Genomic DNA, 20,724 nt, shown 5'->3' on the forward strand with positions numbered 1-20,724 from the left:
GCTGTCCATGGTTTGCTCCAGGCTCCAGTTCCCTTTTGAGGGTTTTTGTGCCCAAAGAGTCTCTTTGGAAAGCTGTGAGGAGCTCAGGTTTACAGACAAAGTCCTAGTTGGGGCTTGTGGGACTAGAGTCCAGCAAACCAAGCAGTAGTACAAAGAGAAGCCTTTCCATCCAAAGGTCTGCTGTTGGGGAAGCAAGGCCCTGACTGCTTTTAACCCCTTGGGATTTGAGGGATGTGTCTTGGAAACCCCACTCGCCAGGACCTAGTGAACTCTCTGTGGTAACAGTGCCATAGTCAATCTTTTCAAAGACCTGTTTCTCTTGATGGGATGGAAATCCTACCCACGTGAACACACATGAACACACAAACACACTATTAGTTAGAGGATCAGAGCCGAAAGTGGATGTCCCTCTAATAAGCTGGCTGGCCTTGTTCTGGGGAATGTCCTTTTAAGCCAAACATTAATGTTTTCAAAACAGGCTCCCCCTTTCCTTTCTGGTAAGAGTGAAATGTGGCTAGGCAGGGGGAGGAGTACTGGATGTGCACCCCCCCAGATCGTCAGGGTCTAAGACAGAGGTTGCTAGAATTCTGCCCCCACTCCAGCTGTGTGATTGCATATGCGCAGTTCAGGAGCTAAGCAAAGGGTCTTGCCTCTTAAGTCATCAGTGTGCGCTGGTGACTACGTGCGAGCGGCATGGTCAGCGCATGCCTGGCGTAGCTCTGTAAGCCCACCTGCTCCTTAAAAAGCCAGACACAGACCCCTTCCCTTCTCTATTCTCTCTTTACCCCACTATCTCTATCTCCCTCTCTCTTTGCTCTCTGCACATGCTCCTTTCTCAGGCCTGGTTCTTCTGCACACCCCCTCCTCCTAATAAAGCTCTGATATTGGGTTCTGTCATGGCTCACGACCTTTCTGCATGGTAACCAGTGCTGGTAACTAGCACACTTATTATTCTTATCAGAGTATCAGAGGTTCCTCCAATAGAGCAGAGTGTGATCTACCTAGCTGCATCATATGTCTTTCAGTTGTTTCGACAGATAAAAACAGCTCACAAAGGTCATGAGGAAGAGGGTGGAGTTGTAGGTCAATGGCAGGGTGCTTGCCCAGCATATACAAGCTCTGGATTCAATCTTATCACTGCTGGGAGGAAAACAAAAAGGCAAGAAGAGATGGAGGTCACACTTGGCTTCTTACATCTCCCAACATAAATTATAATAAGAATAACCACCATAACAACCATAGTACATATTTTTTTGAGACAAGGTCTCAGACAGCCCAGGCTGGCCTTGAACTCGATATGTATCTATGGATGACCTTGAACTTCTGTTCTTCCCAAGTGCAAAGATTACAGACTTGTGCCACCATACCCAGTGACTATACCAGATGATTAGTGTACATACTGTCTTGCTTCAAGGGTGCTCAACATTGTCCTATGGGATGGGTACTCTCTTTTTTCTTGTTTCATAAGTGAATAAATGAAAGCATGGGAGCAATGAAGTGACTCATTCAAATTCTTTTTTTAGTGGACTGGTCAAAGGAATTAATTAATCATTTATTCAGCTGACTTAAATACCTGCCCCAGGCCAGGGTCTTTGTTGGGCACAGGACATAGTTTTTTTCCTTCATAAGGCTCAAGGTCAAGCAAGCCAGACCAGCTCTACACGTGTGTCTGCATGTACCCAGCATCCCTGTGAGCAGGATCTATTATGGGCTACTTCACTCTTGCTCTCTAGTAGAGAGAAAGACAAATGGCAGCCTCCCCTCTTATCCTCTATCAGAAAGCTAGCGCTCCCATACCTGAATAATCAGTACAATTGTGTTTTAGATGGCCCAGAACAACACAGGGCTGGGCACTTGGTACATACCTAAACTGTTAATGAATGAATACTAACCAGTTAGAAGTAACAAAGAAATGTGTTTCTGAGGCTAGGGAGAACCATGCAGTATACTTGAAAGGCACCTTTGATTTTCAACTCTCCGAGTAGTTCAAGCCTGGCAGTTTCAGCTTGTACCAAAGCGGTGAAGGACCATAAAGATAAGTCCTGCACAAAACTGAAAACCCTGGAAGGTAATCAAAGAATACAGGTTTTCTTAGATTCTGGCAATTCTGATGTGACTTTGCCTACACATTCATCTCTATCAGCCTTACTTCTTCATTAAAAACAAAGAACAAACAAACAAAAAACTGCACGTATGTGAAGTGTGTGTATGTACACAGATACACATGACTGTGAGTATGGGTACATTTGTGCATGCCAGAGGCCAGCCTGCCTATGTGTGTACACATGGAGGTCTTCCTCCACTGTGTGTATTTTGAGACAAGGTCTCTCACTGAACCTGGAGCTTGCCGTTCGTCTAGAGTTGCTGGCTGGAAAGCCGGTGGAATCTGCTTGTCTCCATGCCCTGCCAGCTCTGGAGTTACAGGGACACAAACAGCATCATGTCAAGTTTTTATGTGGGTATCAGGGATCCGAAGACAGTTCTCAAGCTTTCGAGGTAGGCGCCTTAACTGATGGAGCCATCTCCCCAGCCCTCCTTCTCCTTCATCTTTCAAGAAGAAACCATAGTCCCTCCTGAGACAGGAAGTATAAATGAAAACCGCTTTAAGATAAGATTCCCTCTCAAATGACCCGTGCCCCTCCGCTAAGGAAAGCCGTGACTTTAAGTGGCACGGATAACAAGCAGAGTGTTTGCTCTTGAACTGGGCTTGAGGAAAGAGACCTTAGAAATAAAACTTCCTCCATTCAAGTATGATGAAAGCTAGAAAGCTCTTACCATAGGATATAAAATCCTTTGATAAGCAGACTTAATCCAGAGATGACTGTGAGTAAGAAGTTAGCATCGGTCCACTTATCAATTAGCAATGGGTCTCGACAGTGTGCACTCAGATTACCCTCCTCTCAGAAAGAAAGGAAGGGGTAATAATAGTTACCAACCAAGTACATATCCACCCCAGCTCCTTTATAACTTGGCTGAAAATTCTTGACCATCTGCAGAAAACGAAAAACGAAAAACAAAAGAACCCCAAACAAACAAAACCAGAAACAAACACCCCCCCCATGTTTAATTCCTTTGTTAATGATAGGTTTGTTGAGATATAACTTACGTAACAGAAGTCATGCTTGTAAAATGTGCAGTTCTGCAGTTCTTAATATAGCCGTAGAGCTGAGTGTAGCAGTGTCTCCTAGGCTTTGTGTGCTTGTATGTGTGTTTGTGTGTTTCTGTGTGATAATGCTAGTACCTGAATGCCATGGTCCTTGTGTCTTTATGCACTTGTATGCATGCACTTATGTGTGTGTTTGTGTGTTTCTGTGTGATAATGCTGGTGCTTGATTGCTATGATCCTTGTGTGGAGGTCAGAGGAGAAGCTGGGGCATCTCACCTTGTTTGAGGTAGGGTTTCTTTTTGGTTACTATTGTGTATGCCAGGTTAAATGGCGCATGAGCTTCTGGGGTCCTCTTGTTTCCACTTCCCATCTGTCTGTAGGAGCACTGGGATCATGAACATACAATACTGCATCTGACTTTATATGGGTTCTGGGGATCCAAACTCAGGGAGGGCCTCACGCTTGGGCAGCAAGCACTACACTCACTGAGCCAGCTCTCCAGTCCAACATCTTCTGCTCTTAGGGTATTTCATCGCTCTTGGACTAGATCTCAAGCCCATTAGCAGGCAACCCTGTTTGCTTCTCTTCCCAGCCTATGACATGCTCATATCTATTTTCTGACTGTGTGGGTTTCTTTACTTGGGATGTTTCATACCTTATTATTATTATTATTTTTTTTTGGTTTTTCGAGACAGGGTTTCTCCCAAGTGCTGGGATTAAAGGCGTGTGCCATCACCGCCCGGCTTTTTTTTTTTTGAGGCAGGAGCTGATGCAGAGGCCATGGATGGTGCCACTTACTGGCTTACCTCCCATGGCTTGCTCAGCCTCTTTCTTTCTTTTTTCTTTTCTTTTCTTTTTTTTTTTAAAGATTTATTTATTTTTTAAGTTTACAGTGTTCTGCCTGCATGTATTCCTGCAAGCCAGAAGAGGGCGCAGATCTCATTACAGATGGTTGTGAGCCACCATGTGGTTGCTGGGAATTGAACTCAGGACCTCTGGAAGAACAGTTGGTGTTCTTAACCTCTGAGCCATCTCTCCAGCCCACCATAGAGTCTTTAATTTGTTTGATTTTTGTTTGTTTTGTAGTACTAAGGGCTGAACAGAGGGCCTTGCCCATGCTAGGCAAGCACATTGACGCTGAACCACATCTTTGCCTTGATATGCTGTCTTTTATTATAGGCCTTTTTCACTTAGGATGATGCTTTCAAAGTTCATGCTGTGGAAGCCTGGATCAGTACTGCATCCCTCTTTATAGATGGATAATACTCATAATATTGATATAGCATGTGTTATTTGTTATATATTTAAATTTTGTATATTTAAATATATAGACATTGCACCATTTTTTGGCTACAGTGTATAATGCCATCATAAGTATTTATGTACAAGATTTTGTGTGGGCATATATTTTCGTTTCCCTTAGGTCTATGCATAGTAGTGTAACAGCTGGGTTATATGATAGGTGTATGTTTAGCCTTAGGGGAGTTCTCATTCTGTTTTCCAAAGTTGCAATCCTATTTTTCAACCCCACCAGCAGTGGATGGTCAAAATTAAAGAGGTACACACCAACCTTGCAGCAATTAGAATGTTACCTCTATCACCAGCACCCCTTCTGTCTTCTATTATTTATGAGCATGAAAAGCTAATTGTATGTGGAGCTAATTGAGTTCTCTTGTATGTGACAAGTCATCTTTTGGCTGCTTTCAAATTTCTCCCTTCGTGTTCATCTTTCAGTATTTTTATTATAACATAGCAGAATGCAGATCTCTTTGTCCTATTAAGAGTTGTACTTAAGAGTTTGTTGAGATTCTGAGATGTGGAGATTAATGTTTTTCATCAAATTTGTAAGATTTTTAGTCATTTCTTTTTCTTTCTTTTTTTCTTTTTTTGAGCTGAGGATTGAACCCAGGGCCTTGTGCTTGCTAGGCAAGGGCTCTACCACTGAGCTAAATCCCCAACCCAGTCATTTCTTCTTGGAGCATTTTTCCTGGTCTTTTCTCATCTTCCTCTAGTATTCTAGTGTGTATATTGATGTTAGTGGCACCCCCCATTTCCCTGAAGGCTCTTTGCATTTGTTAGCCCTTTCCCCCTTTTGTACTTAAAAATATAGAATTTCCAATCTGCTATCTAAAAGTTTGTTGTTTCTTTCTTCTGCCAGTCCAATTCTTCACCAACACTTTCTTGGTTTTTTTTTTTTATTCACCCCAGAGTTTCTATTTCCTTTGTAAACACACACACACACACACACACACACACACACACACACACACACACACACTGTCCCTTTATTGATGGTCTGTCTGTATTTGATGAGGATGGCCTCCATGTCTCCTTTAGTTCTTTGAACATATTTTAAGAGCAGTCTTTGTTAAATCTGACAAGCAGGCCTTCTGCACAGCTCCTCTGGCCCCTTTCCACTCCCCACTGATTGGTTAACCCTTTCCATTCCCCACTGATTAGTTAGCCTTTCCCCTTGGCTTTGCACCTCATACATAGGCATCAGGTGTTTACACACAGACAAAAATGCAGAAGAAGTATAAAGTAGCATTTAAGACATTATTAAAAAATGAAATAATGGGGGCTGGACAGATTGCTCAGTGGTTAAAAGCTCTGGCTGCTTGTCCAGAGGATCTGGGTTCAATTCCCAGCACCCACATAACAGCTCACTGCTGTCTGTAACTCCAGTTCTAGGGCATCTGACACCCTCACCCAGGCATACATGCAGGTAAAACACCAATGCACATAAAACAAAAAAAAAAAATTAAAAGTGCAATAATGTAAAATAGATACATATTTTGGAGTTTACCATTCAAGTCTTCATTAAAATTGAAGAAGCAGGGACTGGCAAGATGGCTCAGTGGATAAAGACACTTGTCAATTCTGGGCAGCCCAAGACCGATCCGTGTTACCCACACAGTGGAAGGGGAAGACTGACTCCTGCAAGTTGTCTCCTGATGTCTACACATTCGAGCCACACACATGCACATGTGCACACACACACACATGTACTCAATAAATTGAGAATTGTAAATAAAAGTTAAAAATTGAAGAAGCAGAAGTCTGGGCAGTTTCTCTCCTTCATGTTTACAAGGCTGCGTCACTTCCTGATGGAATAGAATTCAGTTTTGCCCATGTTTACCACCAAGCTGGGTCACCTCTGGTGAGACACTGGGTGGAGTCACTTGAGGTTTCCTCTGACCTCAGAAAGGCTGCTCTCAGGTGCTTTTCCTTTTCCTTTTTTTTTTTTTCTGGTGATGAGGTGACCTGTGGGTTAGCTGGTTGCTCTCTTCCAGATACCTTTGAGTTCCCACAAAATGGGAGCAATCTTAGGCTTCTTCCACTGTGTGGAGACAGTTTCAATGCTCTGTGCTCTTTCGGCCACTTTCATGCTAGGTGGAACCCTAAGACTAGTGGGCAGGGAAAGCAGCCCGTTTCTCAGGCTGGCACCTCTTCATGAGGAAGTTGCCAAGTGTGGGCAGGCCTTTGTGTGGTTTTGGCCTCTCTCTGTCTCTGTCTGTCTGTCTGTCTGTCTGTCTCCCTGTCTCTGTGTGCGTGTGTCTCTGTCTCTCCCTCCTCTCTCTCTGTGTCTCTGTTTCTGTGTGTGTATGTGTCTCTCTCTGCTCTCTCTGTCTCTGTATCTCTCTGTATCTCCCTCCCTCTCTCTATTTCTGTCTCTGTCTTTCCTGGTGTCTCTGTTTCTCTGTCTCTCTCTCCTTGCTTGGTTTGCTTTCCGGCTTGGTTTCCTCCTCTTGCATGGAACCTGTGACCCAGAAATAAGCAGGGCAAACAGCAACCAAGGCCCTGGGATTCTGGACCTAATGGCTGGTGGACAGAGCTGCCCCTGTTTGCAGAGGGGTTGGGTGGAGAAAGGATGGCAGCCTCTGACTTCCTGGCTGCATTCACTGGGGTTTTAGCCTCTGCAACGCAGAGCTCAGGGAATGCAGGGATGAGGTGGGGCAGGCATTGGTGGCCTTTCTTGATGGAACACTATGAGTCACAGGGAGTAAGAACCCTGTTTTCTTGGCTGTATCCATCTCTCTGTGTCAGTGTGTGGGGGAGAAGAGGGTTTGTGGCTCTTAGCTTTTTTTAGTTTTGAGAGAGAAAGAGAGAGAGTTAGTTAGTAAGTTTCGACAGGACCTGTGGTATATATCACACTGCTGTTGGAAAGTCTGAGAACCTTTTCATGTACTTACTGATTTGTAAATTTTCTTTGGAATGGAGAAATACCTATTTTCCAAAATGACAAAATGATTTTTTTTCCTTTATGAAAGTTGGCTTGTCTTTTTTCTTTTTTTAAAATATGGAACGCTTCATGCATTTGCATGTCATCCTTGTTCAGGGGCCACACTAATCTTCTCTGTATCATTCCAAATTTAGTAAGTGTGCTGCCAAAGTGAGATGTCTTCTTATTAAATTGTAAGAGTTCTTTTCACATTCTGGATACAAGTCCTTTGTCACATATGTTTTTACATAAATGTTTATTTTAAAGAGAGAGAGTGAGTTGTGTGTGTGGGTGTGTGTGCGCGCGCGCGTACATGTACACACACACACACACACACACACACTGACTTCAGAGGCTGGAAGAGGGCATCAGATCTCCAGGAGTTGGAGTTACAGATGGTTGTGAGTTGCCTGACATTGATTCTGGGAAGCAGACTCAGGTCCTCTGCAAGAGCAGTATTTGCTTTTAATGAATCAGCCATGTCCCCATCCTCCTTTGTCACATACATGATTTGCAAATACTTTGCTTCAGATTTTTGTTTTTTTGTTTTTTGCCTTCTTGGCTATTTACTTATTCTACTCATATATTTTTCTTTCCTCCTCTTCCTCCTCTTCCTCTTCGTCCTCCTCCCCTTCCTCTTCCTCCTCCTCTTCCTCCTCCTCTTCCTCCTCCTCCCTTTCCTCTTCCTCCTCCTCCTCTTCCTCTTCTTCCTCCTTCTCCTCTTCCTCCTCTTCCTCTTTCTCCTCTTCCTCCTCCTCCTCCTCCTTCTCCTCTTCTTCCTCCTTCTCCTCTTCCTCCTCTTCCTCTTTCTCCTCTTCTTCCTCCTCCTCTTCCTCCTCCTCTTCCTCCTCCTCCTCCTCTTCCTCCTCCTCTTCCTCCTCTTCTTCCTCCTCCTCTTCCTCCTCCTCTTCCTCCTCTCTCTTCTTCCTCCTCTTCCTCCTCTCTCCTCTTCCTCCTCCTCCTCCTCCTCCTCCTCTTCCTCTTCCTCCTCCTCCTCTTCCTCCTTCTCCTCTTCTTCCTCCTCCTCCTTTCTCCTCCTCCTCTTCCTCTTCCTCCTCTTCTTCCTCTTCCTCCTCCTCCTCTTCCTCCTCCTCCTCTTCCTCCTCCTCCTCTTCCTCCTCCTCCTCCTCCTCTTCTCCTCCTCTTCCTCCTCCTCCTCTTCCTCCTCCTCCTCTTCCTCCTCCTCCTCTTCCTCCTCCTCTTCCTCCTCCTTCTCCTCTTCCTCTTCCTCCTCCTCCTCTTCCTCCTCTTCCTCCTCCTCCTCTTCCTCCTCCTCCTCTTCCTCCTCCTCCTCTTCCTCCTTCTCCTCTTCCTCCTCCTCCTCTTCCTCTTCCTCCTCCTCCTCTTTCCTCTTCCTCCTTCTCCTCTTCTTCCTCCTCCTCCTTTCTCCTCCTCCTCTTCCTCCTCCTCTTCCTCTTCCTCCTCCTCTTCCTCCTCCTCCTCTTCTTCCTCTTCCTCCTCCTCCTCTTCCTCTTCCTCCTCCTCTTCCTCCTCCTCCTCCTCCTCCCTCCTCCTCCTCCTCCTCTTCTTCCTTGGTTTTTAGAGACAGGGCTTCTCTGTGTAGCCCTGGCCATCCTGGAACTCACTTCATAGACAAGACTGGCTTTGAACTCAGAGATCCGCCTGCCTCTGCCTCCCAAGTGCTGGGATTGAAGGTGTGTGCCACCACCCTGCTCCTATGTTTCTTTATAAACAACTGAGACAAGAGACCACTGAAACGAATAATGTTCTCAGTGTCTTCCTCCCTTAAATTGGGTTACAGGAAAAGCTACCATAGGTGGAGAGGAGCCAGCAAGGAGTTCTGTGGTTACCCGAGGCTGGGCCACAACTAAAAGCATGTTTGGGGCTGGAGATGTAACTCAGTGTGAGAACACTCATCTAGTGTGCAAGAGGCCTGGGGGTCTACCACCACCACCACAACCACCACCACCACCACCACCACCACCAACAACAACAACAACAACTGCCTGTGTAACAGTGTAATGTAACCTATGAAATTAACTTGTATCCAGGCAGTTCTATGCCACAGTGAAGAGCAGACTGGAAAGCCCTGGCCGGAAGAGGAGCTGTCTTAGAGGAAAAGATTAATTTCACAGTTCTGGTTAACTTATCTCACCCTCAAATCTGCCTGTGCAGACAAATCAATCATATGCGAGCTTTTGTTTTCTCCTCTGAGGCAAGCTCTCATATCCCAGGCTCGCCTCCAACTAGTCACGCAGCAGAACTTCCTGAACTCCTCACCATCCTGCCTCTACCCGCCAAATGCTGGGATTACAGGTGTGGCTGACATGCTCAGTTTATGCAATGTCAGGGATCAAACCCAGAGTAAGCACTCTAACGTGTCAGCTACACCTCAGCCTCCTACGTAGGCTTTTGCTTAATCCTTTCTGTAAATTACAATATTGCTACAAACAAGGTGGGCATAAGCTGAGAAGTTTTCCCTTTGGGGTCCAAAAATGTGAAGAAAACCATTCTTTTACTCATTCAGGTCTTCCATCCCGGGTTAGAGCATGAGGCCCGGGTAACAGCTGTGAGCCGAAAGTCTGAGAAACAAGGTGGGGTTGGGAGAGGGAGCTGTGGAGAGAAGAGGCCTTAAGGGACCTGACTCCGTCCCTGTATTTGGTGACAGGGTCTACCATGGTCCTCCCAGGCCCTACTCTGAGGCTGTGAACAAATAGACAGCATCCGTACCAACAGCTGCTCAGAGGAAAACCCCTCAAAGGTGTTAGTATGAGGCTAGCCCCAGGCACAGTGACTTGTTTAGTTATTTATTTCTGAGAAAAGATCTCTTTGTGTAGCCCAGGCTGGCCTCAAATTTGGGATCTTCTTGCTTCTGCTTCCTGAGTTCTGGGATTGCAGGCATGGGCTGCTACATCTGCCTGCCCTCTTATCTTGCAAACGCTGAGCAGGAATCGCCAGCCTGGGCTACCCATACTTCCTGTAAGAGTGAAGTAGGTTGGCAACCTGTGGTATAATAGGAGTAAACCCATCCTTTCTCCACATGCCCCTCACCCCACTCCAATGCCCTCTACACTTGACTAGGTCACAAATAGAGGTAGATTCTTGTCTTTTTAGAGCTCTGGAGACATGCATCGGCTACCAACACAGCCCTTACACGTAAGAAAACAGCCAGCAACAGGGAAGGATGGTAGTGCTGCCAGAAACCCATGGCACTTGTCAGGGCCCTCTTGCCCAGCTTGCCTGATTTCTGTTGCCATGCCACCTTGGACTCTGTCTATGGGTTCTGCTACCCACTGGGAGGGATGAACAAAGTCTGTTTATCTGGAGGCTTGGCAGCAGGGGCAGGTAAAACAGCCTGAGAACAAAGGTGCATTCTAACATCCCAGTGCCAGTTGTCAGAGGGACGCAGCCGCAAGGCGACCAAGTAGCTAATAAACAGGGAAGCACACACAAGCCAGAGCCACGGGCAGTCCCCAGTCTTCCTCTGTTTGGTTTCCGGCATGCTTTCTAAAGGCTGACTGAAAATCAAGTCTGCTGGGGGCTGGCTGGCACACTGTCTTTGGAACCATGAGGGCACATCTGAGTGCCCAGGGATTTAGTTAATATTCAAGCCATCTTGACAGCCAAGCCACCAATTCGATGTCATGGGGCCCATTGTTTTAGTCTAATGACTCAAGAGAGGGCACAAGTGTCTCACCCTGGCCACCAGCAGTATCAGTATCCCAGGGTAAACCATCCTGGCAGGAATGAAGATAATCTAAAGGGACACCTGTACCCCCCTCTTTGTCCAGCAGACTACTGAAACAATGGACTTGAAGAAATTGTAATTTTCCTAGGAGTTCCCGGGAGAAGGAAAAGGCTGAGATGCTGATGCCAGCCAGAGGGCCTATTTGTCTTCTGGAAATAAATTTCACACAGTCTGACAACCTGTCAGCTCACTTTGCAGGAGGGACTGGAGTCCAGATAGTGAAGATGGGCAGGACCACACCTCGACCAGGACTCCTTAGCTGAGCAGAGCTCTTGCCCTCCATTTAAACCTGAGCCTCATGTCAGGACCCTGGTGGTGGACTTTTGAGCTGTCATAGGACTTCTGGTGCCTCTTCCTAATGTGGCTGCTCTGAATAATCTCCTTTTCCTGCTTTTCACCAGTACTGGTTTGTATATTTGCTTATTGGGATGAGCGGCTGAGCACATCCTTAGGACTGCCGGGGCCCAGGCTGACCTGTACAACCCCAGTAACCAGGGCAGCATGAAAGCAAACTGCCCATTCCTCCAGGTCTGTCCCCTGGCCAGGCCCACATAGACCCTAGTGGAAACAGTCTGTATTAAGTTCCACTGTTGGGGAGTGGCCCTTAGTCAGTGTCTCGATTCTTCCCACTGTATGAGTTTGGAATGGGGCCCCACGTTCCTCTGAGAACTTGGCCCACCTTGGGGCTATGAGTGAAACCAGTGTCCTGATCCCAGGCAGGGTGACACAAAGCTGGTGTCTCTCGGGGCACACACCGTTTGCTGCAGGTTCTATCTGAGGGAATGGTCACACCCTCAGCTACCTCATCCCCAGGGATAAAGCCAGCTGCAGACGAGGCCAGATGCGGCTAGGGTGGGACAGCAGTCCCTTCTTAGGCTACTGAAGGGCCTTTTGAGCAGGTTGGCCCTCAGGACCCAGGCCTCTGAAGCACAAAGCCTAGGAGGATCCGGGTCTGCTTCACAGGAAGCTTTCTAGGTGTTTCCAGTTTGTGGACTAAGGTCAAGGATACCTAATGGTGTTCTGTGAGGAAAGAAGAAATCCAAGAGCCAGCTCATGCCCTCGCCTGCCCTCCCTGCTCCTTCAGCCTCAGGGCAGGAGGCATCTGAGTTTACTCAGGTATAAGCAATGGAGGACTAAATCAAGACCCTCAAGATAAAGGTATGACCACCATGGTAGGTCTCAGTGAAAATCACCCATCCTCACACGGTTGTTTAGGGTGCTCAGGGCTCCTCCTTCCCCAACAGAAGCCTCCTATCCCAAGTCCTACACATCCCTGCACCTCTCTGTTCCTGCACTAACCCCACCCTGTGGGTAACTTAGCTACTAGATAGGATAGACACCCCTTCCCCAGGGTGATCAGAGACCCTTCTAGCCCAGAGTCCAGAGACAGAAAACACTCACCTTGTATTTTTACAGTCTTTTCCTTAAAGTGAAAAATAATTAAATAATTAAGGTGAAAAGCTGAAGCTACAGAATATTAAGGACAGTATTAGACATAGCTGATTTAATGAAATAAATAAGTATGAGCCCGTGCGTACATGAATAAATACACACAGAAATAAATGGCTGTGGAGGGGAACCTTTATTTCTAGAATCATCTCAAATTTCCACTAGGCAAAGACTACAGTATTAGTCATGTCAGTCAAGGTCTGGAGATCTGTGCTAACCTCAGTGGGAAAAAATCTGTATTATCTCCAAGCACCTCCCTTCAAATGTATATTAACTCTGAAAGAGAAAAACACTAATAATAATAGTGGAAAAATCCAGCAGACACCACCTTCACCAAATGATTATAGTTCATATCACTGGTAATTCAGACAGTGTCAGCATGTGCCTGGTTATATACCTGGTTTGAGGCTGGGAAAATACATCACTTCTGTTGTATTCTTACCCCAAACTGCATAGTGCAATCTGATTGTAAGAAAAATCACACAAACCCAAGTTGCAGGGCATTCATTAAAACAACACCCAAAACACATCATGGTCACAAAAGATGAGGAAAGGCAGAAAAATTGTCTCACACTGGAGACTGAGACATGGCAGCTAAGTGTAATGGGATGGTGGACTGGATCAGAACACAGTACACTAGTGGTACTTTGACCAGTGTTAATTTCCTGATTTTGATAAATGCATAATGGGTAATTTAAATGGATAACAGAAGGTCTGGGTGTGGTGGCACATGTCTGCAATCCCAGCATTGGGGGCCAGAGTCAAGAAGAGCCCAACCTGGATGATACAGTGAGTCCCCTCCCCTGTGGAGGGGTCCAGGGACAGTTTGAATGGCCCTTTCTCTTCTGGAGGATATCAGGGTGCTGGCGTACAAGGCAGAGGCACATTCTGAGGACAGTCCGTCTACCCTGGCCAGCCAGGATGTAGGGACCTGTCAGAGGTCCTGGGCTCACCCTGTAAGGATGAGGTCATTTTGTTCACTGTCACTGACATAGGTTCTGGCACATGTCTTATTCTCAGAGGCCTGGCACTGCATCTTTGTGGACAGGGGTTCAGCCATCACCTTTTCTATCTGACACAACCCAAGCCTTGGAGAAAACTCCCCAAATACCCACAATGCCCAGACAGAGGTGCAGGCAAGAGGGTGACCAGGGTCTGTCTTAATGCTGTTCACTACTCACCTGTGATGCCACTTTGCTGGTGCCACAAGTGATATAGCCCATCTACAGGAGGCCATCTCTCTAGGTGGACACTGTTCATCTACTCTTTAAGAAATTGTATAAAGAGGGCCAGATAGATAGCTTAGTGTGTAAGAGCACTGGCGATGTAAGCATGAGGCTCTGAAAGAAGACCCCACCACCCATGTTTTAAAAAAAATGCTGGGAATGATTGTGTGCCGGGAAACCCACTAAGCAACAAAACCCCACAATCATCTCGTATCCCACCCCTTCTTTCTTTCTACCTCCTCCCATCTCTGTCTCTCTCATGTTTTGAGACAGAGTCTTTGCATTCCAGGCTGACCTCGATCCTCCTGCCTCACCCCCCTCAGTGCTATTCCAGGCCTGTGCGATCATGTTCGTCTGTGCTTTACCTAAGTCTTGTAAGTGAAGTGATGCGTTTGTGGGCCAGCCCATTTCATTAAGCATAGTGTTGTCCCCAGTCATTCATAGAGCCTGTGCCCACAACTTGCTTTCTCTTTGAGTGAGATCAAACTCTGTTGTTCATATATACAACATTTTGTGTATCCATTCAAGCTGTTGATGGAAATCAGGGTGCATTCATCTTTTGGCTTCTTGAGAACAATGTTGCTATGAACATGGATGTGTAGGTAATTTGTAATATTTATTAATTGTGAATGTGCACATGGGAGAGTGCAGGTGTCTGAGCTGGAGTGACAGGCAGTTGTAAGCCCCCTGACTTGGATGCTGGCATCTGAACGGTGGTCCTCTGCAAGAGCAGTATGTGTTCTTACACTGAGCCATCTCCCAGCCTAACAAGTAACTCTTTGAGGCCCTGTTTCAACTCTGTTGGTGTTTATTCTTTGGGTGGGAGTTCCACCTTAATCCCTGGCACCCTGGCATCCATGTACCCAAAGAGTCTGGAATGATCTGGTGGAAGATCCACCTCAACTTCCCTCCCCTATCTCTTTCCTCAAACCTGCCAAACACCTCTCCTCCCCCAGAGAGACTCAAGACCACTTCCACAGGGTATTTAAGCTGCATCCCAGAAAACAGACATGTGGCTTTCCAATCTCTTGTCCCTGACTCCTCTCTGAAGGGCCAGAGAATCATCCGGGAACACTTTACCCATTAAACCTGGGCTTTTTGTAATTCAGTCTGATTTGGATTGCTCAGTCGGCAGAGAGGCCTATTGGGATGCAAAAACTTATCATTTACCTAGAAGTGCAAAGGGTTGATTGTATGGGCATTCTATTATTATTGTTGTTATTATTATTATTATTATTATTATTATTATTATTATTATTATTATTATTTGACACAGGGTCTCAGGTATCACAGGCTGCTCTGGGACTCATTATGTAACCAAGAATGACTGGGTTTTGTTTTCATTTCCTACGTACTGGGATTATAGGCATGTACCACACCCAGTTTATTCTATTTTTAATTTTTTTGAAGGACACTAACACTGTTCTCACAGCAACTGTGTCATTGTACCTTCTGCCACGGTTCGGGTTTGGTTTTGTTTGGGGGCAGGGTTTCATGCTGTGTCCCACATCGGCTTGGAACTCAGCAATCCTTCTGCCTCTGTTGCTTGGGTGCTGGGACAGAGGCTGGATCTTAAATGCTTCTCTAAAGATATTTGTTGAAGGCTTGGCTCTCAGCCTGAATCTGCTCTAGAAGTGGTGAGGCCCACTGGGAGGAAGCTAGGTCTTTGGAAGGGGACTTGGGGACCCTGCTGTCCTCCCTACCATGAAAGTTGCTTCCCTCTAGCACACACTCTCCACGGGCTCCAATAGTAACAGGGCCAATTGATCCTAGGCTTGAACCTTGTCTCTTTGTAAACTGCTGGTGTCGGGTATTTGTTGCAGAAACTGAAACTGAGTGACATTCTCACCAGTACCACACGGGCATTCCATCCTCCCCACATTCTCCGCAATACTTTGTTTCCATTGTGCTTAGCTGTCACCCAGACGCTGAGCTCCTGCACCCTCTGGAGAGACCCACCCCACACTACTCACCCTGCTTCTGGCTGCCTTTCCTTCTCTTTCCAGTCACCAGTGCCCTTGGCCTTTCGACTCCCACCATCCAAAAAAAGCAAGCAAGGGAGAGAGAGGCTGTGAAGCAAAGCAAGTCACAGTGTGCACATGTGGGTATGTGAGGTAGGAATCGCGAGGTGTGCCCAAAGGCCCCTGGAGACAGCGTGGTGAGGCACCAATGGACTCAGGAGCCGGTAGTTCTCCATCCACCCCCCCCCCCCACACACACCATATCCTCAGACAAACAGAACCATCCAGGAGGAGGACGGGAGCCAGGTTAGTCCAGATGTCTGTGAAGCTGGCAGCTAGTGGCTCTAACCTCCAACTTAGATGCAGGGAATAATCTCAGAACTGAAGGATGGACTGGCTCTCAGTCTTAGATGCCCCTGGGCCAGGCACAGCTGGAGAGGCACAGTCCCCGAGGACCAAAGAGAGGCAGGGTGCTAGTATGAGAGACCCAGAGGGGGGCCACAGGCTCATCCACTCTCCCTGGGCCCTGCATCCTCCACAGCTGCCACTCCTGACTGAGTATTCTCTTGCAGAAGTGACTTCCACGGTTTTCTCCCAGTCTTGCTAGATTAGACTCTAAGAACACAGACAGGGTTGGGAGAGTCGGCATATATCTATAATTCTATGTATCTAGGAGGCAGAGGCAAGAGGATCACTGTGAGTTCAAAGCCAGACTGGGTTATGCAGTGAGTTACAGACTAGACAAGCCTATATCCAGTGACATTGTCTCAAAAGAAGAAAATATAAGCACAAATCTCAGGCTTGCTATTTTTACCATCCTCCAAATACAGTCACCTCTTCAGAATACCCACAATCTGGCCCTAGAGGCAGCTCTAGCCTCTTACTCTCCTCTGAGTGCCACTTACCCCATCTACAGGGCTCCCATTCCCAGAACTGGCCACTTTTTGCTGAACAGGACCATCCCTTATCTCCAGATTTGCCTCACATTTAGGTCCCCTTCCTGCATTACCTCCAGATCTAGTTATTCCATGAAGAGAAGGGAGTTTATTTACCCAGTGTCACACATGAAACAAGCCATGATTTGAATTTTGGCTTCTGAAGTCCACTGCTAAGTAGGGTTGAAGTTAATTAACTTTCTCAACAACACAGCTGGCATCTGAGCTCTGCAGGTGGGACCCACACCCTAGCTGTCTACACCCCAGGGCCAGACACATTTTTTTTGATGACTGCAACAGGGTACTGAGGGAAAGAGATAAAGAAGCAGGCGAAGCTGCTGCTAGTTGTCCACCCCCTACCCCCTTGGGAGGAACATAGTTTTCCTGTTATTGTTGTTGTTGTTTTTAACCCCCTAGGGAGAAAGAGGGAACAGAGGCAGCATTGGAAGGTGGGAAAGCAGGACATCTACCCGCCTGACAATAGCAGGAAATCGGTTCTTGGGGATGCTCTTTTCAGAAAGAGTATGTGTCTTGACCTAATAATTTCACCTGGCCCTTAGCAAATGTGCAGCAGGAAACACAGAGGGGAAGTAGGTCCACATCCAGATTCTATGACTTAGGGAACCCCTTCCCAGACTACTTAGAGGTAGGTGGTCCCAGCTGGAGCTCCTGCCCACCAGCTGACACTTCCCACAAGAGAACTGGTCCTCCACAAGTATCCAAATGTCAGGCTCTACTTTTGGCTCCTTGCATCCAACCAATGTCAAGGGACAGCTGCCTCCTTTTGGAGAAATTGGGGCCTCCACACAGAGGCCCTTCTCTGTCTCAAGATCCTTCGTGTGTCACTTGAGTTCAACAGACCACCACATCCCTTTTCTCCTCTGTGGCAAGGAAATATCTGACTGTATACCAACACAGTATGGGGTTTGGCCTGCCCAGGGAAGCACTGAGGCTCTTGGGAAACTCTATGTGTTGTGAAACACAGAAAGGAAAAGGCAGTTGATGACAACTCTCTTTTCCATCCCCTCCATGGCATGCAGAAATTCATCAGCTCTGAGCCTGTGCTGAGAACGCACTCAAAACCCCATTCTGTGCCTGGCACGTTTGAGACCGAGTGTGACATTGACTCAGGCACTGGCAGGGTCTGTTGGGGGCACGATGCAGTGGGGTCTCCATTCCCAATGACTCTCTCCAGCAAGGCGCTGCCACCTACCTCAGTCACGATGGTGGACAGGAAGACGTCCTTGCTGTACTCCCAGCCATCCAGGCAGCTTTCCTGCTCCAGCTGCTCCAGGTCCACGTCCAGTCCAGGCTCCAGCCCCAGCGCAGAGAAGTTGGCGATGGCCGCCAGTCGGTAGCGGCGGCATTTCTGGGGCACCTGTCGCCCGTCCTTCGTCTCCAACGGGATACTGTGGTTGCGCCACGCGCTGCTCAGGTTCACGGTGTCAGGCACCCGGCAACGGTGCTCCGGGGTCCCTGCCAGGAACACGACTGACATACCATTGAAGCCATTGGGGATGATGCTGGCACTGAGTAGGAAGAAGATGAGGCGCTGGAAGGGTCCCCACTCGCCCAGGAAGGCGGTCACCTCGTCGTAGTCCCGCATGCTTCCTGCCTCTCCTTCACAACTTGCACTAGCGGGTAAGAAGGGATCTGGTGATTGAGGCGCCCGGCGGGGGCCTTCCCGGGGTGACTGCGTGCAAATGCGATGCGGGTGCCGCAAAGCTCCCAGGGGCTGGTGCTGAGCTCTGGGAAGCCAAGTCCTCGGGACCACACCCCCGGTCCGAGCGAGGCACCTGGAGGCCAGTGCGCTCCAGCAGGGGCGGTGCTCCGGGGTCGGCTCCGCCTCCTGCTGGGCTCCCCGCACCCAGCGGCCTTCCAAACTGGGCCTCCCGCTTGGGATCTGCTGTGTAACGCGCGTGCAGCGAGCCCGGAGCTCCGGATTTCTCAGCCACACGTGGGAGGGTGAGCGACAGGGAGGAGCCGCGTCCTGAGAGCAAGGTCTCTAAGGGGTTGACCCTGGCTTCAATGTCCGCGTCCTGCCAAGCCTAGCCCGGGGCAGGAGTCCGTTGTTCCACTCTCCCAGTCTGGAGTCTGAGCTCTGGCGGGCGGACCCGACAGTTAATCAAGTCAGCGTTCGCAGGAGACCTTTGTGGGTGACACACAACAGCGTGGGAGCTCACTTATGTGTCTTAGCATGCAAGGCTCTAGTCCGTCACCAGACAGCGTGGGGCGGGGGCGGGGTGCGGAGAAGCGTCATTGGAACAGCAGGATCCTCACCTTGAAAAGCGGCAACAGTGGCGGGGAGCCTGCAAGGGATGTGCGAGGTCATGCTGAGTCAGAGACGTGCCCTGGACTAAAAAGGCCGGGTCACCGGCCTCCGAGTTGTCCCTGTGTCCTCTTGAAGATTCCCTGGGGCTTCTATAGGAGATAGCAGGGGGACGCCGCTGGCCCACTGTGGGGGCATAGCAATGGAGTCACGTTTTCACCACGTCTGGGCTCTGATGTTTGTCCTTTTGTACTCTTCAGGCGCCCAGGGCTCTTTATTGCGGCAAGGCGCCAAAGCCTTCTTGGACAGAAAGGCCTTCTATTTGCAGAAAGGCCCATTCCCTGTCCAGGAACCGAGGGAGGGAGGAACAGAGAGAGGACAAACTAGTGAGATTTGGCTCTCAGATCTGGCAAAGGAGGGCCGAGACTGCCCTTTTCTCTCTCTGCTCAGTAACCTTAACTAAGGCCCTGGGAACACTGGGTTCCCAGCCTAGGCTGGAGCCTGTGGCCTGTGGTCCATGGGGCTGGTGATACAGACAGGCTGAGGAGCCCATCTCTGCACAAACCGGCTTGTTTCTCCAGACCCACTGCGAGAAACTCCGGGGGACTTCTGTTTATTCTTCTTGTTTGGTTTTGGTAGGCTCCTCCAGTCTGACCCACTACGATTAGGCTGGCTTCCCACCACTTAGAACCTCAGTTTCCTTTCCTGTCCTTTAAGACCATGCTGCCTAATGTGCCAGGACAACGCTGGTTTATGCCTTTTATTTTTATTTGTTTGTTTGTTTGAGACAGGATCTCTGTATGTAGCCATGGCTGTCCTAAAACTCCCTATGTGGACCAGGCTGGCCTCAACTCACAGATCTCTGCCTGCCTCCGCCCCCTGAGTGCTGGGATAAAAGGTGTGTGACTCTATGCCTGGCTTGGTTTGTGCTTTTTAATCCAGTGAAATTGCTCATAGGTTTTCTATACTTTTGAAATATCTCTTGAGTGCAATGTTATTGTTAGAATCTTACTTAAATTTATTCTTTTACCTCAAACTACTAAAAATCACAAGTAGACAAGCACTTATATGAAGCATTATTTTTGAGTAGTGATCCCCAAAGAACGAAAGCAAAGGACTGAGGAAAATGCGTAATGAAAAAAAATGAAGTCACCACAGGACCCTGAAGTTGAGCTCATCCTTGTCAGTGTGCAGGGTCAGTGCCCAGCTGTGGAGAGGAACCCTCTTGAGGCCTCTTGATGAATTAGCAGGCCCATCCTGTCTCAAAAATTTTGATACTGTGGTCAAGCATGGTAGTGTAGACCTATAGTCCTAGCACTGGGTAGGCTAAAGCAGGAAGATTGTGAGTTCCAGGCCAACCTGAGCTATGGTAAGATGCTATGTCAAAAAACGTTTTTGACATTATTTTTATTTTATAACATGAACTATATCATTAAAAATTAATACTAATATTAATCAACTAAATATTAAATATTAGTTGATTGACATTAAAATAGTAGTAATACTACTATTTTAAAAAGATTAATTAACGTGTACCCCCATGCCTGGCTGATACATTGTTAGGGTTTTGTGGGTGCTGGGCAAGCACTCTACCAACTGAGTAGACACAGATCTTGCCAAGATGTCCAGGCAGTTCTTAAACTCCTCTGGGCCTGAGGAGTCTTCCCACTGCAGCCTTGCACCCAGATCAAATCGTTGCCTACTGTGTTTCCTAATGTCCCTCAAGTATTTCACCAGCAGGCAGCGAGTGCCTCCCCCTCTTCAGTTGTCTCAGTTTCATATCACCCTCATTGCTACGGGAGAATGGAGTTTGGTCCCTCTGAGGGAAGAAGCAGTATATTGTAGTT

At 47.7% G+C, this 20,724-nt stretch overlaps 2 protein-coding genes and 1 non-coding gene across 4 annotated transcripts in view; 1 reads left to right on the forward strand and 2 right to left on the reverse strand.

Moving 5' to 3' along the window:
* Slc22a4 (solute carrier family 22 member 4) overlaps positions 1-19,135 on the reverse strand; it is a 55,116-nt gene extending 35,981 nt beyond the window's left edge. The window contains exon 1 of one of the 2 annotated variants that reach the window (XM_036195816.1): positions 17,822-19,133. In XM_036195816.1, coding sequence (XP_036051709.1) covers positions 17,822-18,214 — 393 coding nt within the window. In that variant the 5' untranslated portion in view covers positions 18,215-19,133. Of the gene's footprint in view, positions 1-17,821 lie in introns of both variants that reach the window. The other variant, XM_036195815.1, reaches the window with a different exon arrangement.
* LOC118590456 lies at positions 7,401-7,503 on the reverse strand. The gene has a single exon (XR_004945758.1). It is a non-coding gene; the product is annotated as a U6 spliceosomal RNA (small nuclear RNA).
* P4ha2 (prolyl 4-hydroxylase subunit alpha 2) overlaps positions 17,829-20,724 on the forward strand; it is a 105,123-nt gene continuing 102,227 nt past the window's right edge. Inside the window, exon 1 of the mRNA XM_036195823.1 lies at positions 17,829-18,249. The gene's annotated coding sequence lies outside the window, so the exon portion shown is untranslated. The remainder of the gene's footprint in view (positions 18,250-20,724) is intronic.

This window comes from Onychomys torridus, chromosome 8, assembly GCF_903995425.1.
Source record: "Onychomys torridus chromosome 8, mOncTor1.1, whole genome shotgun sequence".
NCBI classification, from domain to species: domain Eukaryota; kingdom Metazoa; phylum Chordata; class Mammalia; order Rodentia; family Cricetidae; genus Onychomys; species Onychomys torridus.